The sequence below is a fragment of the Leuciscus leuciscus genome (genome assembly GCF_965113295.1).
Source record: "Leuciscus leuciscus genome assembly, chromosome: 10".
Lineage (NCBI taxonomy): Eukaryota > Metazoa > Chordata > Actinopteri > Cypriniformes > Leuciscidae > Leuciscus > Leuciscus leuciscus.
Window position 1 is genome coordinate 34721917 of NC_138734.1, and position 26897 is coordinate 34748813.

The 26897-nt window shown below is 43.4% G+C and overlaps 1 protein-coding gene and 1 long non-coding RNA gene across 2 annotated transcripts; both read left to right on the forward strand.

Annotated features, from left to right (window-relative positions):
- The first annotated feature begins 1357 nt into the window (after nucleotides 1-1357).
- LOC309507891 lies at nucleotides 1358-9745 on the forward strand. The gene is made up of 4 exons (XR_014209287.1): nucleotides 1358-1535; nucleotides 1769-1960; nucleotides 4411-4887; nucleotides 9028-9745. It is a non-coding gene; the product is annotated as an uncharacterized lncRNA (long non-coding RNA).
- A 1413-nt stretch (nucleotides 9746-11158) lies between these two features.
- LOC309507344 (uncharacterized protein) lies at nucleotides 11159-18224 on the forward strand (the record flags this gene model as incomplete). The annotated part of the gene is made up of 3 exons (XM_082181508.1): nucleotides 11159-11177; nucleotides 11415-13955; nucleotides 17980-18224. 2 exons carry the CDS (start codon nucleotides 11159-11161, stop codon nucleotides 12545-12547), a joined length of 1152 nt encoding a protein of 383 aa, XP_082037634.1. The 3' UTR covers nucleotides 12548-13955; nucleotides 17980-18224.
- Nucleotides 18225-26897: the final 8673 nt, after the last annotated feature.

Sequence of the window (26897 nt, forward strand, 5' to 3'; positions counted from 1 at the left end):
CTCTCCAGAGAACACGTCTCCACTGCTCTGGAGTCCAGTGGTGGTGTGCTTTACACCACTGCATCCCACGCTTTACATTGCACTTGGTGATGTAAGGCTTGGATGCAGCGGCTCGGCCATGGAAACCCATTCCATGAAGCTCTACGCACTGTTCTTGAGCTAATCTGAAGGCCATACGAAGTTTGGAGGTCTGTAGCTATTGACTGCAGAAAGTTGGCAAAATCTGCACAATGTGACCCTCAGCATGCGCTTACCCCGCTCTGTGGTTTTACGTGGCCTACCACTTCATGGCTGAGTTTCTGTTGTTCCCAGTTGCTTCCATTTTGTTATAATACAATATAATACAATAAAAGTTCATTGTGGAATATTAAGTAGTAAGGAAATTTCACGAATGGACTTATTGCACAGGTGTCAACCTATCACAGCACCACGCTTGAATTCACTGAGCTCCTGAGAACGACCCATTCTCTCACAAATGTTTGTTGAAGCGTCTGCATGCCTACGTGCTTGATTTATACACCTGGGGCCATGGAAGGGATTGGAACACTGGAATTCAATGATTTGGAGGAGTGTTCCAATACTTTTGGCAATATAGTGTACATGGTGATGATTAGGATACATGATATGTGTAACGAGGTTCAGATGTTATGGGAAGAATGAGGCGGGAACCGGCGGACATTCAAACATATTTAATAAATAAATAAACAAATACAAAAAATGAAAGTATAAGCCAGCAGCCCTTCGTGGACGACTGCTGGCCACGCACAAAACATAACATAAAATCAGGCCTGTTCCTGTCTCGCTCTTCACTGTCGTCGCTCCTCCTTTATGCTTCCGCTCCTCCGTGAGAGCCTCGAGACCGGTGTGTCGTGCAGGTGTCGCTCATCAGCAATCACGCCACCGGCCTCGTGCCACTCTCTCACGGCCCTCGGCCTTAGTAAAACCATAGATCTAGTGTTTTTCACAATACATAGGCTATCGTTTCAAAGCAGCTTTACAGAAAATGCATGTATCACAAACAAATCACAAAATGTCCTTTAATCTTCCAGAAATAACTGACTCAAATTGTGACACAACAAAGAAATGTCCATATGGAAATAGCTCTAAGATAATACAAGTCAGGACTTTAAAGTCATGTTCAGTTAAATAGACAAAATAGTCCTTCAACATTTTTAAAGGGCAAGTTCACAGATTTTTTGCATCTGCACAAACTCCTTAGATCGGAAATCCAACATGGGGCCATGTGCAACTAGCCCATTTCTCTAGAGTTCTTGAACATGAACTAGTGAATAATTGAGCTGTAATCTGTGCTAATAAAACAGATGTTTCTAATCAATATTTTATGTTTGCAGAAAAACAGACAAAAAGGAGGAACATTTTCAAGAGAGGATTGAAGGCTGTGAAACGTCACATCCAAACCCGCAAAACCAAAGTGTATCCTTTTGTGGCTGAGCAGGAATCACAGGTTCATCCAGAGACATCCAGCGTAGAGCCGCCAGCCGGCACAGATGCGCTCGAGTCCGAGCCGACAGATCGTGAGTCTCCAGTTATTGTTACTGTACAGTTACTGTAAATGTGTCTTATGGTGTGACATAACAAAAAACTAAGAACATTTTCAATAAATACGAGACAAGCTTTGTTGTCATCCTTTCAAAACTGCTGAAAATCACACCATTTTAAGATGAGTGATGATTATATCTCCCTTATTGCAATACTCAACTGTTCTTTAGGATATTTTGAGATAAAAACACATCTTCTTTTATGCCAGGTCCCTTCGAGATGGAGCAAACGCTGGACACAAATCCTGTGGCTCATGAGACGATGATGTGCCTGCCAGGACAGGTCTGTGAAGATCTGTGTGTGCCAGGTCCATCCAAGATTAAGAAAACACAGCATGCAGATCCTGTCGATCCTGAGCTGCCGCCTGTGCCAGATCCCTCCAATTGTGATCTGGATGACAGTGAGTCATTATTACCTTTGTTTTTATGATATTTCTGCCATCTGTTATTTTCTACTTTTCTACTAGGCTATAATTCTGATCCTCTGACATCACGGAAAGAAACTTCTTGTAGCTGATTTGCAGCAGATCAGAAACCCCTAACCCCCCCTCCACCAAACAACCCCACACCATAACCCCCAGTCCATGACCCCACACCATAATCCCCCCTCCACAACCCCACACCATAATCCCCCCTCCACCAAACAACCCCACATCATAATCCCCCTTCCACAACCCCACACCATAATCCTAGAGCTGGGCGATTTTTCCCCCTAAAAAAATCTGTGATTTTAGTTTTTTATAAACTCGTTATAAACTAACCCCCCCCCCCCCCCCCCCCCCCCCCCCTTAAAACAAAATAACTGCAAACTGTAAATATATTTAAAATATATATATATTTATTGTATTTAAAGTGCATCAACATAATCAAAATTGCAAAGGCAAACCCTTTCTCTAACTGAAAATTCACTGTGCGTGCAACAAAGATTGTTAAACATCCAAATTATTTATACTGTATTTGGATTGAGCTAATAAAACAACAAAAAATCCTCAGGTAACTCTTATGCCTGGTTCAGATTACAAGATTTTTTTGTCTGTTACGATAGTCACTGTGTCAGATTACACGATTTTGACTCCTAAAAATCTTGTCATGTCGTGGACAAGAAACATGTCAGACTACACGTTGTTTTCCGACCAGTCATCGCGAGCCGTCTCACACACTCTCACACAGCTCACTCACATAGCTTACACACACACACACACACACACACACACACACACACACACACACACACACACACACACACACACACACACACACACACACACACACACACACACACACACACACACACACACACACACACACACACACTCACTCACTCACTCACTCACATACACGCACTCTCTCTCTCACTCACACAGTCACACACACTCACTCGCGAACACACACTCTCACTCACTCGCGCGCCGTCGTCGTTGTGGAGGACCGTTAAAAATTAAACATGCTAGTCTTTTTGTCGTGAAGGGCTGCGCCGCAGGGAGCGTGCTACGGAAACACTGAAGGAAGATTTGGCGAATGCAAAATGTATGTATTGTACGCTATACTGAAGAGGGGGAGAAAAAAAATCTAAAAAATTGATTTTTTGAAAATATGAATCGATTTGACCTACCAACTCGATTTTTAAATCAAATTGATATTTTTCCCAGCCCTACATAATCCCCTCTCCACCAAACTTTACACTTGGCACAATGCAGTCAGGCAAGTACAGTTCTCCTGGCAACCGCCAAACCCAGACACGTCCATCGGATTGCCAGACAGAGAAGTGTGATTCGTCTCTTCAGAGAACACATCTCCACTGCTCTGGAGTCCAGTGGTGGTGTGCTTTACACCACTGCATCCCACGCTTTACATTGCACTTGGTGATGTAAGGCTTGGATGCAGCGGCTCGGCCATGGAAACCCATTCCATGAAGCTCTACGCACTGTTCTTGAGCTAATCTGAAGGCCATACGAAGTTTGGAGGTCTGTAGCTATTGATTGCAGAAAGTTGGCAAAATCTGCACAATGTGACCCTCAGAATGCGCTTACCCCACTCTGTGGTTTTACGTGGCCTACCACTTCATGGCTGAGTTTTTTGTTGTTCCCAGTTGCTTCCATTTAGTTATAATACAATAAAAGTTCATCGTGGAATATTAAGTAGTAAGGAAATTTCACGAATGGACTTATTGCACAGGTGTCAACCTATCACAGCACCACGCTTGAATTCACTGAGCTCCTGAGAGCGACCCATTCTCTCACAAATGTTTGTTGAAGCGTCTGCATGCCTACGTGCTTGATTTATACACCTGTGGCCATGGAAGGGATTGGAACACTGGAATTCAATGATTTGGAGGAGTGTTCCAATACTTTTGGCAATATAGTGTACATGGGGATGATTAGGATACATGATATGTGTAACGAGGTTCAGATGTTATGGGAAGAATGAGGCGGAACCGGCGGACATTCAAACATATTTAATAAATAAATAAACAAATACAAAAAATGAAAGTATAAGCCAGCAGCCCTTCGTGGACGACTGCTGGCCACGCACAAAACAGAAACAAAACATAACATAAAATCAGGCCTGTTCCTGTCTCGCTCTTCACTGTCGTCGCTACTCCTTTATGCTTCCGCTCCTCCGTGAGAGACTCGAGACCGGTGTGTCGTGCAGGTGTCGCTCATCAGCAATCACGCCACCGGCCTCGTGCCACTCTCTCACGGCCCTCGGCCTCGTCCTGCTCGCCGCAATATGACATGACACACTACATGATATAAAACCTATGTCTGTATCAAATCAAACAAATCAATGCTTTTCAAGTGTTTTTCCCTTTTTACTTAATGATTTCTTGACACTTTATCCCTCTCTCCAGCATCTCCACTTCGGTGCTTCTCACAGAAAATAGAAGAACTGGTGTATGCTGGAACCGAGCTACCCATCTCTTCTGCTGCAAGCCCCCAGATATCAACCAAAAAACGGCAGGCACCGCAACCACCAAAGCCTGCGTGTCAGATATCAACCAAAAAACGGCAGGCACCGCAACCACTAAAGCCTGCGTGCCAGATATCATCCAAAAAACGGCAGGCACCGCAACCACCAAAGCCTGCGTGTCAGATATCAACCAAAAAACGGCAGGCACCGCAACCACTAAAGCCTGCGTGCCAGATATCATCCAAAAAACGGCAGGCACCGCAACCACCAAAGCCTGCGTGCCAGATATCAACCAAAAAACGGCAGGCACTGCAACCACCAAAGCCTGCGCGCCAAGCTCGCCCTCCCCTTCCTCCTGGTAGAGCTCTTCGGCCTCTGCCACAACGCCAGGGCCCACACCCTCCTCCATCTGCTTGAGGTGAACCAAAAACAACTGATACCAGCTCTCAGTGATATGTGTCGGGTCCCCGCTATGATAACAGCAACTTTCTCAAATGTTTACAGAACAAGCGGGAACCCAGTGTGCCTGTATCTTTCTCTATTGCTGTTCTATTACATGATAGAAAGTCTTAGGCCTTCAATAGCCGTACAGCAAACCCAAGTAATCTAAGATTGCTGTGGGGACAATAAGTAAGACTGTTGAGTTAGCACTTTTAAACATCCGCTCACTTAAAAATAAATCACTTCTAGTCAACGACTTAATAACCACAAACAACCTGGATTTTATGCTTCTAAATGAAACCTGGCTAGAAGACACAACAGTCCTCAATGAAACATTGAAGGCAAAGCAAGACAGACTTTCTTCTCAAATATTATAAACAGCAATTTAAACAGCACACGCACTCTTTTTGCTAGTGTAGAGAGACTGCACATCTCAAATCTTCCTTTCATAGGCAAGATCATTGAAAAAGTTGTCTTCAATCAGCTGAACAAATTCTTAAAGGACAAATCCAGTGAAAAATGAACCTAGGGGTAATTAACACATGGTTACCGAGTCGATCGTTCCCTGAGATGCGTTTTCATGATAATCGAATATAAAGTGTTTTATCTTTAAAAACAGATTATGGTAAATGGACTGCATTTATATAGCGCTTTCACAGACCCAATGGCCACCAAAGCGCTTTACAATATTGCCTCACATTCACCCATTCATACACCGACGGCGGTGTCAGCCATGCAAGGCGATCCAGCTCGTCGGGAGCAGCTGGGGTTAGGTGTCTTGCTCAAGGACACCTCGACACTTGGTCAGGTGGAACCGGGGATTGAACCACCAACCTTCCGGTTTGTAGACAATCTACATGAACCACTGAGCCACTGCCGCCCCTACTTTAAAAACAGATTAGCTCATAACAATAGTATATGGGGCACAGAGTAAGTAAAATTAAATCGCTAGTTAATACCACTAACAAGGCTCAAAATAGTCTCACACTAACACGGTAGCATAATGAGGGTCCCTCATTATGCTACCGTGTTAGTGTGAGGCTATTTTGAGCCTTGTTAGTGGTATTAACTTGCGATTTACTTTGTGCCCCATATACTATTGTTATGAGCTAATCTGTTTTTAGAGATAAAACACTTTATATTCGATTATCATGAAAACGCATCTCAGGGAACGATCGACTCGGTAACCATGTGTTAATTACCCCTAGGTTCATTTTTCACTGGATTTGTCCTTTAAGCTCGAATGTTCAATTAAAGTATGTTTTATAAAATGATCAACCTAATATGCCAGCCTTTAAACCATTATTATCAGCTCAATTAGAATGGAAATGTAAATCCACTCTCTGTCAGTAGGTGGCGCTTATGCAACTGCAGAAATAAATCTGTTTTCCTGGCAACCTCTGTAAACAAAGCGCTTATAAACACTACACGTTACGCGGAGGGAAGATGAAGAGAAAATGCCATCAAAACGTTTCTCAAGGCAGTCAGTTCCCTTCAGAGAAGCATTCATAGAATTTCCCTCAGCACTCGGTTGTAATGGTTGTAAAACCTCTCATTTGCATACCGTATTTTCCGGACTATAAGTCCCTCCGGAGTATAAGTTGCATCAGTCAAAAAATGCATCATGAAGAGGAAAAAAAAACATATATAAGTTGCACTGGACTATAAGTTGCATTTATTTAGAAATTTATTTCACACATAAAACAGTGTTACAGACGTGACAGTTCTCCGTTACGGACGTGAGCGCTCTGAAAGCAGCACTAAAAGACTGCTTTAAAACTTTCACAGAGACCTCAAACTGAAAGCACAAAGCCTGTCTTTAAATTTAATCTCGTTTTGCATTAATTGTATCTTAATTTTAATCAATGTTTCATCAACCAATTGCCTGAATTTAATAAATAAGAAGTAAATATAGTAGAAATTAGATAATCACGACACGCAGGCGCCGGCGCGTGAGCTGGAGCTTGTCTCATAAATGAACCGAAACTCAGCGTATAAGGTAGCCTACTTTCCTCACAGACCTGAGACATAAATAGAAAGCTTGAAATGTCTACTTTTAAACAGAACACTTAAAAATTAAAGAAAACAGACTGCTCTCTGCTTATGTAATCCGTATGAAGTGTGCATTTCTCACTGGTGCGTTCACCACTGCGAAGATGGCGAGTCAGCATCTTCAACATCTTTGCAGCCAACACTGACACAGAAAACACTTGTTTATTAGTAAACAATTAAAATGTCTCCTTGCTATATTTGACATATTCATAATCATTACTTTTGCCGGTTCTTTGTGACAGCTTTTAGGTGTTTATTGGCAGCACCACCCTTACGTCATCACCGCATCAGCACCGAAAACATGGAGACTTTTTTCTTTTGGGGCATTTTGTTTGTGTTCAGTATTTCTTAGTTGTCTTTAGGTTAATGTTTCAGTTAACAGTTTTTCAGTTGTTTTCAGTTAATTTTTTCAGGGGTAAGCTACAGGAGCAGCATCTGTACTCTCGCGGCTGTAGATGGTAATGTTTTCTCTTGGTTCATGTCAGTCAGTATGAATTCATTTTGATATAAGTCGCACCTGACTATAAGTCGCAGGACCAGCCAAACTATGAAAAAAAGTGTGACTTATAGTCCGGAAAATACGGTAATTTTTAAAAAAAACAAAACCTACGCTGCATGCTATGTGAGACTGTTGCTTACTTTGCTTAATACTGGACAGTATTTGCAATGAGTTTTTCAAATCCTTGCATTCAAATACAGTTTTAATGATGGTGAAAATATTAAACTGTAACACTAAACGTCGCAAATTGCATCTGGTTAATCGTCAAACTGGTAACATCCTCAAACAAGAGTGAGCTTGGATCAATCTTTAAATTTATTTTGATTTTATATATTTCTGTGCTAAAATTATTATTTTTTAATTTTAGTTATATTTGTATATTTACAGTAGGCATAATTGGTCGGGAAAAAAGACATGCTTATGTTCATGCACCATGAGTCATGGACAGAGTGTATTTAACCCTTCAAGGTCTAAGGGGTTTTAAGTCCGCCAGGCACTATGTTAATATTTCGGCTTCTGGAAGGGTCAATTTTCAGAGCAGAGTGAAGAGAGTCATATTTCTGGATTCTATAGACTCTCAGCTATAAGGTGGATGCATTGACAATACACTTCTTGAGACACTTGTATGGGTTCTGATGTGATATATCACCAAGAAATACAAAAAACTGAAGTTAAAATTTTAGTTTTTTATTATATAAAAATAGTAAACCATAATGAATAAGGGATTTTACATCAAATATTGATTCTTCAAAGTGTTTAGAACTCCTGTAAAAAATTGGGTGAAAAAATATAAAGAAACAAAATAAATATTTACATTTCTGTGACTGTAGTCACCATACGTTTTTTGGGGAAAAACACAGAATATTAGGTTAGGTTAGGTTAGGTTAGGTATACTTTATTGTCCCAATGGGACATTTGTTTTGGGCTCACGAATACAGCCACTGCATCGCCAAACATATAAAACAAACACATTACATAATAACAGAGAAGAAAGATACACATTTACAATCAAGTAATTGGCCTCACGCTACTGTATACACTGGAAAGTAATTAGCATGACACCACTCTATACACTGTAAAGTAATTGGCATCACGCCACTCTGTACACTGTAAAGTAATTGGCATCACGCCACTCTATACACTGGAAAGTGATTGGCATCACACCACTCTATACACTGGAAAGTAATTGGCATCACACCACTCTATACACTGGAAAGTAATTGGCATCAGCTCTAGAGTGTCAGTCGACTTTGAAGGGTTAATGAAAGTGTGTTTCATTCACCTGATTTAAACATGCATGCATTTAAATGTCATTTACTCATGGAATAGTAATATAGATCTTAGTATTATTTTAAGTGATGTATCATTTTCTTTAAACAACTATTAAAGATCATTCTCTGGTTTCTCCGGCTCTCTGCACAAACTCGCTAGATCGGAAATCCAACATGGCGGCCATGTGCAACTAGCCCATTTCTCTAGTGTTCTTGGAACATGAACTAGTGAATCATTGAGCTGTATTCTGTACTAATAAAACAGATGTTTCTAATCAATATTTGTTGTTTGCAGAAAAACAGGCAAAAGGGAGGAACATCTTCAGGAGAGGATTGAAGGCTGTGGAACAGTCCATCCAAACCCTCAAAACGTCTTGGTTACGTATGTAACCCTCGTTCCCTGAAGGAGGGAATGGAGACGTAGTCGACTGATCGGGATCACGCTTAGGGAGCCTGTCATCATTGGAGTGCGAGCTTTGCATCCACGCTCCGCCCTGCAGCGCGGGTTATAATACGGAAGTGGATGCACGCACCACTTGTCTTTCTCTTTGGAGCCGTTCGGTCTTCATGACGGTGTCTCTGAAGACCATCCATCCATCCATCCATCCATCCATCCATCCATCCATCCATCCATCTTCTTCCGCTTATCCGGGGCCGGGTTGCGGGGGCAGCAGTCTAAGCAGGGATGCCCAGACTAATGAGAAATGAGAAAGGGTCCCACTGAAACCTTTCAGAGGCTCCTGGGGCGTATGGCAGACGCAGCCGCAATAGAACGGCTTCCTCCATATGAAGACCGCTTCAGCACTGGCTTCATGGCCGAGTCCCAAGGTGGCCTTTATATAGAGCTGGTCCAGTGTTCCATGACCGGGACGAAAACCACACTGTTCCTCCTGAATCCGAGGTTCTACTATCGGCCGTATTCTCCTCTCCAGTACCCTGGCATTGACTTTCCCGGGGAGCCTGAGAAGTGTGATCCCCCTATAGTTGGAGCACACCCTCCGGTCCCCCTTCTTAAAAAGAGAGACCAACACTCCGGTCTGCCAGTCCAAAGGTACTGTCCCCGACCGCCACGCATGCTGAAGAGGCGTGTCAGCCAAGACAGCCCCACAACATCCAGAGAATTGAGGTACTCGGGGCGGATCTCATCCACCCCCGATGCCTTGCCACAGAGGAGTTTCTTGACTACCTCAGTGACTTCAGCCCGGGTGATGGACGAGTCCACATCCGAGCCCTCAGCCTCTGCTTCCTCAATGGAAGACTTGACGGTGGGATTGAGGAGATCCTCGAAGTATTCCTTCCACCGTCCGATGACATCCCCAGTCGAGGTCAACAGCTGCCCACCTCTACTGTAAACAGCTTTGGTAGGGCACTGCTTCCCCCTCCTGAGGCGCTGGACGGTTTGCCAGAATCTCTTTGAGGTCGACCGGTAGTCCTTCTCCATGGCCTGACCGAACTCCTCCCAAGCCCAATTTTTTGCCTCCACAACCACCCGGGCTGCAGTCCGCTTGTCCCACAAGCCAGTCCCACAAGCCAGCCAGGCCCGATAGGACTCCTTCTTCAGTTTTAGGGTTCGGGGATTGCCGCCTCGACAGGCACTGGAGACCTTACAGCCACAGCTCCGAGTGGCCGCGTTGGCAATGGAGGTGGAGAACATGGTCCACTCGGACTCAATATCTCCAGACTCCCTCGGGATCTGGTCGAAGCTCTGCCGGAGGTGGAAGTTGAAGATCTCTCTGACAGGGGATTCGGCCAAACGTTCCCAACAGACCCTCACAGTACGTTTGGGTCTGCCGAGTCTGTCCAGCTTCCTCCCCCGCCATCGGATCCAACTCACCACCAGGTGGTGATCAGTTGACAGCTCCGCCCCTCTCTTCACCCGAGTGTCCAAGACATACGGCTGGAGGTCAGATGAAACAACCACAAAGTCGATCATCGACCTCCGGCCTAGGGTGTCCTGGTGCCATGTGCACTGACGTTGGACGTTATGGACAAGCTGTAACTAGCACAGAAGTCCAATACGGAACACCACTCGGGTTCAGATCAGGGGGCCGTTCCTCCCAATCACGCCCCTCCAGGTGTCACTGTCGCTGCCCACGTGGGCGTTGAAGTCCCCCAGTAGAACGACGGAGTCCCCAGTTGGAGCACTTTCCAGCACCCCTCCCAGAGTCCCCAAGAAGGCCGGGTACTCTACACTGCCGTTTGGCCCATAGGCGCACACGACAGTGAGAGACCTATCCCTGACCCAAAGGCGCAGGGAAGCGACCCTCTCGTTCACCGGGGTGAACTCCAACACATGGCGGCTGAGCTGGGGGGCTATAAGCAAACCCAAACCAGCCCGCCGCCTCTCACCATGGGCAACTCCAGAGTGGTGAAGAGTCCATCCTCTCTCAAGGAGTGTGGTTCCAGAGCCCAAGCCGTGTGTGGAGATGATCCCAACTATCTCTAGTCAGAATCTCTGAACCTCACGCACAATCTCAGGCTCCTTCCCCACCAGAGAGGTGACGTTCCATGTCCCTAGAGCTAGTCCCTCCTGCAGGTGGTGGGTCTACGGGAGGGCGGCCCCACGTCGCTCCTTCGGGCTGAGCCCGGCCGGACCCCATCTCCGACCGTGACGTCGCCCGGCATGGCGCAGCCGGGGCCCCACCCTGGAACCAGGCCCGGGGTTGGGGCTCGGTATGTGAGCGCCTGGTGGTCGGGCCTCCCCCCATGGGGTCTGGCCGGGCTCAGCCCGAAGGAGCGACGTGGGGCCACCCTCCCGTGGACCCACCAGCTGCAGGAGGGACCGTAAGGGGCCGGTGCTTAGTGGATTGGGCGGCAGTCGAAGGCGGGGGCCTCGACAACCCGATCCCTGGATACGGAATCTAGCTCTAGGGACATGGAACGTCACCTCTCTGGCGGGGAAGGAGCCTGAGATTGTGCGTGAGGTTCAGAGATTCCGACTAGAGATAGTTGGGATCACCTCCACGCACGGCTTGGGCTCTGGAACCACACTCCCTGAGAGAGGATGGACTCTTCACCACTCTGGAGTTGCCCATGGTGAGAGGCGGCGGGCTGGTTTGGGTTTGCTTATAGCCCCCCAGCTCAGCCGCCATGTGTTGGAGTTCACCCCGGTGAACGAGAGGGTCGCTTCCCTGCGCCTTTGGGTCGGGGATAGGTCTCTCACTGTCGTGTGCGCCTTTGGGCCAAACCCGGGGACTCTGGGAGGGGTGCTGGAAAGTGCTCCGACTGGGGACTCCGTCGTTCTACTGGGGGACTTCAACGCCCACGTGGGCAGCGACAGTGACACCTGGAGGGGCGTGATTGGGAGGAACGGCCCCCCTGATCTGAACCCGAGTGGTGTTCTGTTATTGGACTTCTGTGCTAGTTACAGCTTGTCCATAACGAACATCATGTTCAAGCATAAGGGTGTCCATCAGTGCATATGGCACCAGGACACCCTAGGCCGGAGGTCGATGATCGACTTTGTGGTTGTTTCATCTGACCTCCGGCCGTATGTCTTGGACACTCGAGTGAAGAGAGGGGCGGAGCTGTCAACGGATCACCACCTGGTGGTGAGTTGGATCCGATGGCGGGGGAGGAAGCTGGACAGACTCGGCAGAACCAAACATACTGTGGGGGTCTGTTGGGAACGTTTGGCTGAATCCCCTGTCAGAGAGATCTTCAACTTCCACCTCCGGCAGAGCTTCGACCAGATCCCGAGGGAGTCTGGAGACATTGAGTCCGAGTGGACCATGTTCTCCACCTCCATTGTCAACGCGGCCACTCGGAGCTGTGGCCGTAAGGTCTCCAGTGCCTGTCGAGGCGGCAATCCCTGAACCCTAAAGCTGAAGAAGGAGTCCTATCGGGCCTGGCTGGCTTGTGGGACTCCTGAGGCAGCTGACGGGTACCGACAGGCCAAGCGGACTGCAGCCCGGGTGGTTGTGGAGGCAAAAAATTGGGCTTGGGAGGAGTTCGGTGAGGCCATGGAGAAGGACTACCGGTCGACCTCGAAGATATTCTGGCAAACCGTCCGGCGCCTCAGGAGGGGGAAGCAGCGCCCTACCAACGCTGTTTACAGTAGAGGTGGGCAGCTGTTGACCTCGACTGGGGATGTCATCGGACGGTGGAAGGAATACTACGAGGATCTCCTCAATCCCACCGTCACGTCTTCCATTGAGGAAGCAGACGCTGAGGGCTCGAAGGTGGACTCGTCCATCACCCGGGCTGAAGTCACTGAGGTAGTCAAGAAAATCCTCTGTGGCAATGCATCGGGGGTGGATGAGATCCGCCCCGAGTACCTCAATTCTCTGGATGTTGTGGGGCTGTCTTGGCTGACACGCCTCTTCAGCATCGCGTGGCGGTCGGGGACAGTACCTTTGGACTGGCAGACCGGGGTGGTGGTCCCTCTTTTTAAGAAAGGGGACCGGAGGGTGTGCTCCAACTATAGGGGGATCACACTTCTCAGCCTCCCCGGGAAAGTCTATGCCAGGGTACTGGAGAGGAGAATACGGCCGATAGTAGAACCTCGGATTCAGGAGGAACAGTGTGGTTTTCGTCCCGGTCATGGAACACTGGACCAGCTCTATATAAAGGCCACCTTGGGACTCGGCCATGAAGCCAGTGCTGAAGCGGTCTTCATATGGAGGAAGCCGTTCTATTGCGGCTGCGTCTGCCATACGCCCCAGGAGCCTCTGAAAGGTTTCAGTGGGACCCTTTCTCATTTCTTAACGACACCGACCAAAACATGCTCTTCTTAGGAGATGTGTTGGACCCAATCCATCTCCATACCGGAAAAAGAGATCCCCAAACACAAACAGGAAGGCTGTTGACGGCAGTTGAGAGCTCAGAAGGCTTGCGACCACCGCTGCACTCGCGTTGTAGAACCACCAGCACCGGGAGAGACTTCCAGAAGAAGCACCGACACACTCACTCGTTGATTTAATCAACACTCTTCAGAGACACCGTCATGAAGACCGATCTACTCCGAAGAGAAAGACAAGTGGTGCTTGCATTCATTTCCGTATTTATACCCGCGCTGCAGGGCGCAGCGTGGATGCAAAGGTTGCACGCCAATGTGTGCATTGGCTCGTTTTATCAGTACTCAAAGATGACAGACTCCCTAAGCGTGATCCCGAACCACAGTGTTTCCCCTTGTGGCTGAGCAGGAATCACAGGTTCGTCCAGACACATCCAGCGCAGAGCCGCCAGCCGGCACAGATGCGCTCGAGTCCGAGCCGACAGATGGTGAGTCTCCAGTTATTACCACCCTGATTCATGGCCATTTCATCCTTATGTTTCTGGTGTTATTCTTTATTTTTCCTTCTCTACTCCTGTTGGCTCCTCAAATATGCAGTAAACATTTTTTTTTTAAACACCATTTAAAAAAAAAAAACCCATATATTTTAGTGCTGTCAAACGATTAAAATATTTAATCACAATTAATCACATTAATGTCATAGTTAACTCGCAGTTAACCGCACATTTTTATCTATTCTAAATTTCCCTTGATTTTCTTTTTGTCCCATTATTTTTTTCTAATTTTAATGCTCTTATCAACATGGAAAAGTGGATCGGCTTGCTTTGTGCAAATGTTTTTTTTATTGAAAACAACATTGGCATACACTGTAGTGTTCAATTTCACACTAACATTCACACTCGGAGCAAATAATCGCATCAGAGAATTCGCATTCGCGTCAAGTGGTTTCAGACTGGACGTACTGCAATGATAGCTCAGTTCACAATGACAAAACACAGATCACTTTGGTCTTGTCAGTGGAACCATTTGGCAACTTTTTAAAAGTAAACTTTTTCATTCAGAATCTTGTTGGCATCAATTTCGGCGTCTCGCGCTCGCCATCCACTCAAAACGTAGTGTTAAGGGGGTCGCACACCGGACGCGAAGTGCAGCGCGTCGCGTCTAGAACAACTCGAGGTATCGCACACAGGACGCGCACTTTCTCAGTTTATGGCCAGCAATATTGTTATGTTTAAGGACATCATGGAATTAAGATAATGTCTGTATGTTATGATTGTACTGTACAATTAAATACAATCGTTGCTAAGTCTGCAGTCTGAACACTTTACCTCAGAGCGTCCGTTAACTGAATGAATTGAGAATATCTCCTGAAAATCCGATAACATCAGCAGTTTTCACCCACGCAAATTTGATTTCATTTGTTTGCCTTATGCATCAGATCAAGATGCATTTAATTCTCTGCATTTGCATATTAAATTATTTATACTTATATATTTTGAAGCAAGTAACCCCACTCCTACCCTAAACCTATAAACCTAACCCACTTCTCAACAATATAAAACACGCGACAGGCAAATAAAAGTAAAGTCACAGGTATTTATTGCAAAAACTGACCAAAAACACTATAAAATTGTTACAAACAACTCATGTTGCATTCCAAGTCTTCTGAAGCCATACGATATCTTAATGTGAAGAACAGAGTGGATTTTAATGGTTTAATCGCTGAATGATCCCGCTCCGTGAACATATACAGTCATATCTCATTCAAAGATACACCCACCCGACTCTTTAGCATGACGCAATCGCTGTCGAGACACACGACAGCCAATGCTATTTCACAATCAAAGCTGACGATACACTTCTCCGGGTCGGGCGGCGATTTTTGAAAGTGTGCATTGGATGTACAGTGGATGGAGACTGTGATCTCTTTTGAATCTGTTCTTCACACACATCAATCGATTGGACTCTAAACACTTGGAATATTTGTTATTTTTGAATAAATTGTGCATGTAGTTGTATATGTCTGCAGGGTTTTTCCTGCATAGAGAATTATGAGGCGGCCGCCTCCGTCAAATTTCGGGCCGCCTCCGTCTGTCGACAAAAACTCAAGACGGAATCACATGATTAGATACCTCTTTTCCACCGACACGATTCCGCAGCGGGTTCACGGCCGGGTTCCATTCCATTCTCAAATCGTTCTGCGCATTTCGACTGCATCAGAATAAGCACGAGCCCGGCCCTGGCCCGAGACGCTCAAGCACAAGTCCGACAGCTCATCAGAATTATCAGCCCGAGTCCGACTCGAGTCCGTTTTTTTTATTATTATTATTACACAGCGGCAGCCTGCCCTATTTGCAGCCATTAAAATAGGTCAGTTTTGTTAGTTATGTTTCTTTTCATTTCTTTATCATGTTAATTTAGACAAATGTTTTGGAGCATTTTTTTTTTAAATGACGACCAAGCAGCCGAACCGACAGCGAGTATAGCCTACAACATGTTTGATCAATTTAGCCTCTCAAATCAATGCTAATAGGCTACTTTACTTGGCTACAATCCATAGATAGGCTATAAAACACTTCAAGCATATCACAGACAGTTAATTTAACAAATGATTATTTATTAAACCACAGTGAGTAAAACAACTTTTTTTGAAATACTGAGGCAGGCTCAGGCTGCTCGAACCAGCGCTCGCAAACGAAAGGAGCAATAGCCTATCTAAACCAATTAAATTAAATAAACTTGCAGGTTATCTTACCTCAAAAATGCACGACAGAACATGGCCATTCTTTTTTCCAGTAGTTTCCAGCAGTTAAACGAAAATAAAAGTCCAATCAAACGAAAAGCATCCGTAGTTTCCAACAGTTAAACGAAAATAAAGTCCAATGAAACGAAAAGTTAGAGCAGTCTTTTACAGAGCATCGTGGAGAAAAAGAATAGCATCCACAGTGTAGCCTAAGGTTTTAACCCAGTCCTCCTCTCTTCTATCACTCTTCCCGCTGCGTTTTAAGTTGGCCATCTGCGATTTTTTCTCTTAATATTCTCCATTATTTGCACATGAGGTGAATCGTGGGTCGCGCTGATGGGAAACCTTCTGTGTGTGTGTGTGTGCGTGCGTGCATGAGACTGTCATGTCAGTCATATGTCACTGTGTAATTATAAGATTATGAAAGTTATGAGGTTATGAAATGTCTTTCTATGTTTGTTTTTCTATCGTCGTCGTCAGCTTCTCATATTTTTTTAATTAATGTCTAAAAATATAAAAAGAAGGATAACCCAAAAAAAGCCGATAATGCAATGTTTGAAAAACCTGAAAGAGACACATTTTTCTGGTTGTGAAAATGTGTAAATGAAAGCAAATGATTGTTATTCAACCACAATGTTGTTAATATGGCCCCCTATGAACTGTAAATAAAATCAAATTATCTGATTATTAAAATACCTTAAAATAAATAAATACATGCTTGTAAAAAGTGTTTTTTTTTTCACCTTCTAGTGGTCATTATACATAAAAAGATGCACCAGATTAATGCATTTATCTTTAAAATGTACAAAATTTTCTTACGGGGGGGCATGCCCCCGGACCCCCCTAGAGGTACCGAGCTATCGGATTTTGCCACCTCCGCCTCATTTTCAGCCAGGAAAAACCCTGGTCTGTTAGGCTATAGTCCTGTGTTTTATGTTATATAATACACAAATGGGTAGTTTTAGGGGTGGGGTTGGGTTACTTATTCAAACGTGTCTAAATAGTGTAATAAAATTATGTTGGCGGATTAAATTGAGAATCACAACCCAACATTTAAAAATTATGATTTTTATAAATAATGGAATTATTTCCATTAAAATATAATTTAATAATGACGATATAACATTCCCATTTATGACGCCAAAGGTTCTCATTGTAAGTTCTCAACCAGGGTACTCAACCAGAATAATACCTTTTACCGCTAAGAGGCGCTACAATCACAGACTTTGAAAAGTCTTAGTTTATTCTCTCTATTGCGTAATCTGACACGGTTCATTGAGAACTGGTAACAGATCAACTCAAGTGAAACATTGTAGTTAAACAAATTCATAATCCCAAAACTGAAATTACAGTACAAATTTAGAACTGAAACAAATGTAGGCTTCTATTATCGCATCAAATTTAAGCTAAGTAGGCTGAACGTTAACATTGTGTGCCCAGTTTTTTTATTGCTAGAAAGGCAATGCATAGAAAGGTTGCTTACTTTGCTTAATACTGGACAGTATTTGCTGTGAGTTTTTCAAATCCTTGCATTCAAATACATTTTTTAATGATGATTAAAATGTTAAACTGGTAACACCCTCAAACAAGAGTGAGCTTGGAAACCCCTTGTAAATCTTTAGCAGCCCCAAGTGGGGGTCGGCATGCCCGTGCATTGATCAGTCCCTGCTTGTTGGATATTTTCAATAAATACGAGACAAGCTTTGCTGTCAACTGTAAACTGTTCTTTAAGATATTTTGAGATAAAAACACATCTTCTTTTATGCCAGGTCCCTCCGAGATGGAGCAAACGCCGGACACAAATCCTGTGGATCATGAGACGATGATGTGCCTGCCAGGACAGGTCTGTGAAGATCTGTGTGTGCCAGGTCCATCCAAGATTAAGAAAACACAGCATGCAGATCCTGTCGATCCTGAGCTGCCGCCTGTGCCAGATCCCTCCAGTTGTGATCTGGATGACAGTGAGTCATTATTACCTTTGTTTCATGATATTTCTGCCATCTGTTATTTTCTACTTTTCTACTAGGCTATAATTCTGATCCTCTGACATCATGGAAAGAAACTTCTTGTAGCTGATTTGCAGCAGATCAGAAATCAAAAGACTGAAGTCTAGTAATATGGCACATAGTCTTAGAGCTCAAACATGACAATCTAGGCCTCAGGTCAGGAAGCAGACAGACTGGCTTAACCGACTGTCTGCTAGCGGCCTCGCGTCACCAAGGTCAGATAAATCCCATCACATAGAGCCTCTTTCACCTAGCTATCATCATATAGAGACTGTGTCTGTTCCCTGAATTTGGAAATCCAAAAAACGTTTAAACCCATCTAAAGTTAAAAATGTAATTGATGTTCAACAAATAAAAAACAGCTATAATACAGATGAGAAAATGCTAAAGCTTGGGTTGCTGAATATTCGATCCCTTACTTCAAAAGCACTCATTGTTAATTATATGATTACAGACTATAATCTAGATGTGCTGTGTTTGACAAAAACCTGGCTAAAACCAAACGATTGCATTACTTTAAATGAGTCCACCCCGCAAGATTACCTCAAACACAAAGGGGGTGGTGTTGCTGTAATTTATAGTAATATTTTTAAAACCACTAAGAAATCAAGTTTTAAATATAATTATTTTGAAGTGTTGGTGCTTAATGGAAAAATACATAGTATAAACGATAAATCATGTTTGAGATTTGTGCTGGCTACTGTATACAGGCCACCAGGGCACCATAAAGATTTTATCAAAGAATTTGCGGACTTTCTATCAGAATTAATATTGACTGCAAATAAAGTACTAATTGTTGGTGATTTTAATATACACATCGATAATGAAAAAGATGCATTGGGTTTGGCATTTAAAGACATTGTAAACTCAATTGGAGTTAGACAACACGTGTCAGGACCTACTCATTGTCGTAATCATACTCTAGATCTAATATTATCACATGGAATAAATGTTGATGCCGTTGAAATTCTGCAGCAGAGCGATGACATCTCAGATCATTATCTAGTCTCATGTAAATTACATTTAGCCAAGGCTGCAAAGCCGACTCCATGTTTCAAATATGTTAGACCTATCACTTCTGCCACTAAAGATTGCTTTATCAATAATCTTCCTGATCCGTTTCATCATCTCAGCCTCCCGGAATGCTTAGAAGAACTTAATACTGCAACATAATTTTCTTTTATTAAATCCAGACAAGACAGAGGTAATACTTATCGGTTCAAAAAACCACCCACAAAACCTCGCACAATACAACTTTAACATCATAGGATGTCCTGTTACTTTATCCTCTACAGTAAAAGACCTGGGTGTTATACTCGATTGCAACCTGTCTTTTGAAAATCATATTTCATATGTTACAAAAACAGCCTTTTTCCACCTTAGAAACATTGCTAAGCTACGTAATATGCTATCAGTTTCTGATGCAGAAAAGTTAGTTCATGCATTCATGACCTCGAGACTAGATTACTGTAATGCTTTATTAGCTGGTTGTCCTGCATCCTCAATAAACAAGCTACAGTTAATCCAAAATGCCGCCGCTAGAGTTCTTACTAGATCAAGAAAATATGATCATATAACACCGATTTTATCATCACTGCATTGGTTACCTATAAAGTTCCGTATTAATTACAAGGTATTGCTACTGACTTATAAAGCCCTAAACGGCTTAGCTCCAGTCTATTTAACGGATCTTCTATCGCCCTATAATCCATCGCGCTCTTTAAGATCACTAAATTCAAGGCTTTTGGTCATACCTAGGATATCCAGAACCACCAAAGGAGGGAGAGCATTTTCACATTTGGCTCCAAAACTCTGGAATAGTCTTCCTGATACTGTTCGTTGCTCAGACTCGCTCTCCCAGTTTAAAACTAGATTAAAGTCGCATCTCTTCAGCCAGGCATTCATATAATATTTTTAATCTTACAGTTCAAACTACAATCCGGCCTCTAGCTCATAAATGCCAGAGGAGAACTGGCCCCCGACTGAGCCTGGGTTCTCCCAAGGTTTTCTTTTCTCCATTAGGTCACCTGATGGAGTTTTAGGACACCATTAGGTCACTTGATGGAGTTTTTCGGTTCCTTGCCACTGTTGCCTTTGGCTTGCTCAGTTGGGGATATTTTGGGGATATGTAATTTAATTTTATCAATCAATAAATTCCACTTGAAACAAACCTTGTTGTATTATTTTAATTTAATACTGTGAAGCTGCTTTGATACAATCTGTATTGTGAAAAGCGCTATACAAATATACTTGACTTGACTTGACTAATTCGTCTTTGTCTCTAGAATACGTACCAAAAAACGTTAAGCTGGCTATGATTAAACCGCTTGTTAAAAAAACGCAACTTGATCCTACAGAATTAGTACAGGCCGATCTCGAATCTACCTTTTCTGTCAAAGATATTAGAAAAAGCAGTATCCTCACAACTGTGTTCCTTTCTTGAAAGAAATGATATCTGCGAGGATTTCCAGTCCGGATTTAGACCGTACCATAGTACAGAGACAGCTCTCGTTAGAGTCACAAATGATTTGCTCTTATCATCCGATCGTGGTTGTATCTCTCTATTAGTGTTTCTTGATCTTAGTGCTGCATTTGACACCATTGACCACAACATTCTTTTAAATAGACTAGAAAACCATGTTGGCATTAGTGGAATTGCACTAGCATGCTTTAAATCAGTAATTCTTAAAGTGTGGTCCGCCGACCACTAGTGGTCCGCCATCGCCCCCTAGTGGTCCGCGAAAAGATGACCTAAACTAGGCAAGTGTTTATAAAATCGTCACTTATTTAAGGGACTGTTAATTTTTTATTTAAGGGGCTACCGGAGGAGTTTTGAGATGTGTAGTAAAAAAATACATGACTCTCCCTTCGCCAGCAATACATTTTTCTATAACCCTCCAAAATGATTGTGAAAAAAGGCATGACCCTCCCCGATAATTTATTGATTACTTCTGGTTTGCGCTTGGCAAAGATGTTCAGATAGCCATTGTTTTTTTACAACCATAAACTCCTGCTTTCTCATCTTACTAGGGCTGTAACGATAGATAGACCAAACCTACGATTCGGTTTGTATCACGATTTTAGATTTTTTTAATAAATAATCATGTTTTCGGTGCTGATGCGGTGTGACGCATTCAAAATGTGGGTGGCGCTGCCAATAAAGCATCTAAAAGCTGTCACAAAGAACCGACAAAAGTAATGATATGAATATGTCAAATAGGCCTATAGCAAGGAGACATTTTAATTGTTTATTAATAAACAAGTGTTTTCTGTGTCGACTGCAAAGATGAAGAACGATGCTGACTCGCGATCTTCGCAGTAGTGAACGCGCCAGAGATTTCATACGGATTACATAAGCAGAGAGCAGTCTGTTTTCTTTCGTTTTGAATTGTTCTGTTTAAAAGTAGACATTTCAAGCTTTCTATATATTTCTCAGGTCTGTGAGGCAAGTAGCCTAGCTTACGCTGAGTTTCGGTTCATTTATGAGATGAGAGTCCAGTTCACTCGCTGGCGCCTCCGTGTCATGATTATCTATTTTCTACTATATTTACTTCTTATTTATTAAATCCAGGAAATTGGTTGATTAAACATTGATTAAAATTAAGATACAATTAATAAAAAACGAAATTCACTTTAAAGAAAGGCTTTGTGCTTTCTGTTTGGTCTCTGTGAAAGTTTTAAAGTCGCTTTCAGAGCGGTCATGTAATGGAGAACTGTCACGTCCGTAACATTGTTTTTTTCCTCATAAATGCGAACATGAAAAATAAAATAAAAAGAAGATTTTATGTTCTGTGGAGGCCGACCCTTCTTCATCCGGTGGGTATATTACTTTTGGTTTACGCAGTGTAATTCATAGAATTACTAAAAAATATTTTGCCACCTAAAAGTTAAAGATTTTTTGTGTCACGTCACATGTGTATTTCCCTCATATTAAATATAAGTGTAGACTGATATTTTTCTAATGTCTTGACTCCTTTATTAAGGGAGTAGCCTATGGATATATAAACAGACGTCTCAATATATTGGTATTAAATTCATTTTCTGAGAATTTATATTTTCAAGTTTTGACTGCAAATGTCACGTCCATAACGCTGGAATTGCCCAATTTTAACAAATTTATCCTCAACTAGTTTTTTGGTCTAGGTACGTATTTTTTTCAGCATTTTATTGTTACCATAGTTACAACCATAGACTTCCTATACCCACCACCTCAGTTTTAAACTAATGGCTCTTTGGAATGACATTAAGTGGGACCTAGGCTGTTACATTATGTTTAATTGCAGTTTTTTTTTTTTTCACATGTGCAGTTTATCTGTTAATATTAAGCTGCAGCTCATTTCACATTTACTTTTTCAAATTAAATAAAATTCATATAATTTCTGATCATATCATTGCATTTGTGTTTGAACAAATTAGTTTTTGACTTGAAACAGTTGCATATTAAACTTAAATTTAGCTTATCCTTCCGATTCTGTTGTTTTTTGGGGGCGTGTTAGAGTGGGATTCTGTTAGGTAGTCCTCAGAAAAAAATTGGAAGATAAAGTGGTCCTTGGGCTGAAAAAGTTTGAGAAACACTGCTTTAAATCATACTTATCTGACCGTTATCAGTTTGTAGCAGTAAATTAAGAGATGTCTCATCGATCACAAGTTCAGTATGGCGTACCACAAGGCTCAGTACTAGGACCGTTCCTGTTCACTCTGTACATGCTACCCTCAGAAGATATCATTAGGAAACATGGAATTAGCTTTCACTGTTATGCCGACGATACTCAGCTCTACATTTCTTCAAAACCTAACGAAACTTACCAATTCACAAAATTAACGGAATGCATAGCTGATATAAAAAATTGGATGACTTGTAATTTCCTACTTCTAAATTCTGAAAAAACAGAGATTCTAATCATTGGACAAAAAACTTCCTCACATAATAATCTAGAATACTGTCTAACACTTGATGGCTGCTCTGTTAAGTCTTCGTCGTCGGTTAGGAACCTGGGTGTGCTCTTTGATACCAATCTTTCATTTGAAAGTCACGTGTCTAGTATCTGTAAAACCGCATTTTTCCATCTTAAAAATATATCTAAATTACGCCATATGCTCTCATTGACAAATGCGGAACAATTAGTTCATGCGTTCATGACCTCAAGACTAGATTATTGTAATGCTCTACTGGGTGGTTGCCCTGCACGCTTAATAAACAAACTACAGCTAGTTCAAAACGCAGCAGCTCGAGTTCTTACCAGAACCAGGAAGTATGACCATATTAGCCCGGTTCTGTCAACACTGCATTGGCTGCCTATTAAACATTGTATACATTTTAAAATTTTTAAATTTACATTTTACATTTAGTCATTTAGCAGACGCTTTTGTCCAAAGCGACTTACAAATTGGGACTAAATTAAGCAAGTCATCGAGAAGAGGCAAAAACAACGCAAGAAGTGCTCAAAATACGAAGTTCAGGCATTATTCAGAGTAGCATAAGCCAGCTTGAGATCCGTGCAGCTACTGTGGGATCATCTGGTTGAAATGAGAGGAAGAGCTGTGTGTCATCAGCATAGCAGTGGTAGGAGAAACCATGTGCCTGTATGATGTGTCCCAGTGATGTGGTGTAGATGGAGAAGAGGAGGGGACCAAGAACTGAACCCTGAGGAACCCCTGTGGTCAGATGATGTGCTCTGGATGCCTCGCCTCTCCATGCGACCCTGAAGGACCTACCTGTGAGATAGGACTCAAACCAGTGGAGGGAGGTTCCTGTGATGCCCAGTGCTGAGAGGCTGGACATAAGGATCTGATGATTCACAGTGTCGAAGGCAGCAGACAGATCCAAAAGAATGAGAACTGAGGATTTGGAAGCAGCTTTTGCGATCCGTAGGGCTTCTGTGACCGACAGTAATGCAGTCTCAGTTGAGTGTCCTTTCTTGAAGCCGGATTGGTTGGCGTCCAGCTGGTTGTTCAGAGACAAGAATGATGTTACTTGGTTGAAAACAGCTCTTTCAAGTGTTTTTGCAATGAATGGTAGGAGAGAGATAGGTCTGTAATTGTCTACAAATGATGTGTTTAGTGTTGGTTTTTTAAGCAGTGGGGTTACCCGAGCCTGCTTGAATGCAGTAGGGAAAGTGCCAGTATGGAGGGATGAGTTGATGATGTGTGTGAGTGCTGGTAGAAGTGTGGGAGAGATGGCTTGTAAAAGGTGTGAGGGTATAGGGTCTAGAGGGCAGGTGGTAGGATGACTGGACATAATAAGTTTAGATACCTCTTCCTTGGTTAGCGGAGAGAAGGAGGAGAGAAGGTTATTAGCTGTGGGAGAGGTTGGTCTGGGTTCCTGTGTGTGTGGAGCTGAGAACTGACTGCTGATAGTTGTTGTTTTGTTGGTGAAGAAGTTAGCAAAATCGTCAGCAGTTAAAGAGGAGGTTGGTGGTGGTGGAGGTGGACATAGGAGAGAGTTGAATGTCTTGAAGAGTGATCGTGAGTTAGAGGCGCTTTTGATCTTGTTGTGGAAGTAGGAAGATTTTGCAGCATGAACACCAACAGAAAATGAAGAGAGGAGAGATTGATACATACCCAGGTCAGATGTGTCTTTTGATTTGCGCCATTTCCTCTCTGCTGCCCTGAGTTCGGTCCGATGTTCACGAAGAACCTCAGATAACCAGGGGTTAGAGGGAGTAGCGCGTGCAGGCCTGGAGGAGAGAGGGCAGATTTTGTCTAGAGAAGAGGTTAGAGTGGAGAATAAGGTATCCGTTGCGGTATTCACATCCAGAGATGAGAATTGTGAGGGTGAGGGAAGAGAAGATGACACGGCAGAGGAAAGATTGGCGGGAGAAAGTGAGCGCAGGTTTCGTCTGAAAGTGACTGGTGGGAGGATTGGTGGTGCAGGGGTAGAGAGTTGTAGACTGAAAGTTATGAGGAAATGATCTGAAACATGGAGAGGTGTCACCAAAATGTTGTCTGTGATACAGTTGCGTGTGTAAACCAGGTCCAGATGGTTGCCTGATTTGTGAGTACCTGTGGTGATGAGCCGTTTGAGATCGAAAGAGGCTAGGAGAGAGATGAAGTCTGTTGCATGTGGCTTTTCAAGATGAATGTTGAAGTCACCAAAGACTACAAGTGGGGTGCCGTCCTCAGGAAAAGAGGACAGCAGCACATCCAGCTCCTCTACGAAGTTACCCAGCTGACCTGGGGGGCGATAAATGACTACAATATGGATCTTAATGGGAGTTGTAAGTGTAATAGCATGATATTCAAATGAGTTGTTGTTGCAAAATATTGCTGATTACTTACAAAGCACTAAATGGTTTAGCTCTGCAGTACTTGAGCGAGCTCTTAACACATTATAGTCCTTCTTGTCTATTGCGATCTCAAAATTCTGGCCAGTTAATAATACCTAGAATATCAAAATCGACTGCTGGCGGTAGATCCTTTTCCTATTTAGCACCAAAACTAAAAGCGCTATATAAATGAAGATGACTTGACTTGACTTGATTTTGAGACGCCGCAAAATGCCGCTGCTCAGCAAGCATGTACTGGTCTGTACAGACAACATTGCGACAGTTGTGCTACGCTTCCCTCGCATGTCGCAACTCGCCCGCCACCTCCTCCTATGGAGTCAGAAGTTTCTGAGGTCGCTTCATCCACTTTAAGTTCCGGTCTACTAAATCGTGCCGCCGACGAGGCTTAAAGTGGATGAAGCGACCTCAGAAGCTTCTGACTCCATTGGAGGTGGCGGCGGGCGAGTTGCGACATGTGAGGGAAGCATAGTGCAATGGTCGCAATGTTGTCTGTACAGACCAGTACATGCTGAGATCGATTGCTCCTGTCTGCCTCGTTGCTTCTGCTGCTGTTGCGTTGGTTTGCGTCTGTAAGCTTCGTATATCTTTCTGTTTTGAATCATTATTTACTATCATTTCTTGTTGTTTATACTGCTAAATATAACTTACTCAACATCACACATTAACCTGACATCGCTTGCTTCAATAAATCGTCATTGCTAGCACAACACGCTAGTAATTCGCTAGCCTGTTAGCGAGCCATCTGTGCGCTCTTTATTTATTTATTTATTTATTTATTTAATTACTTTTCTCGCGTGCGCGCTCGCGCCTTTTACGAGTCCATCAAACAACTTAGGTGAGTAGGATCAGTCAACAAACACGGTAAGTCATGTCATCTTCTCCTCTTATTGTTACTTGTACCTCATGCAATATGTTTAGCATATCCTTCTCTGTCAGCATAGGATTTACATGTGATAAATGCAGGGAGATAGTCAAGCTGACGAGGAAGATTTCAGAACTAGAAACACGCATCCAAGCTTTAATCAAGGTTAATTGTAAGAGTGCAAGGGCTTTAGATACTGCTTTGGATGTGACTAGCTTAGTGAACTTGTACATTGTTCGGTTCCAGCTGTAATAGAGCCCGTGCAGCAGGGCAATTGGGTGACGATGAGGCGCTGTAGTCGCGGGACAAAACACAGATCTTCCATTTCGATTACAACTTCAAACAGATTCTCCCCACTCAGTGAAACACCCACTGAAAATCCTGTTGAATGTGCCCTAGTTATTGGCGATTCTATTAACACGGAACGTGAAAATAGAGACACCAGCCACCATAGTCACATGTTTGCTGGGAGCCAGAGCGCCTGACATCAAAGCTAATTTAAAAGTGCTGGCTAATGCTAATCGTACATTTTC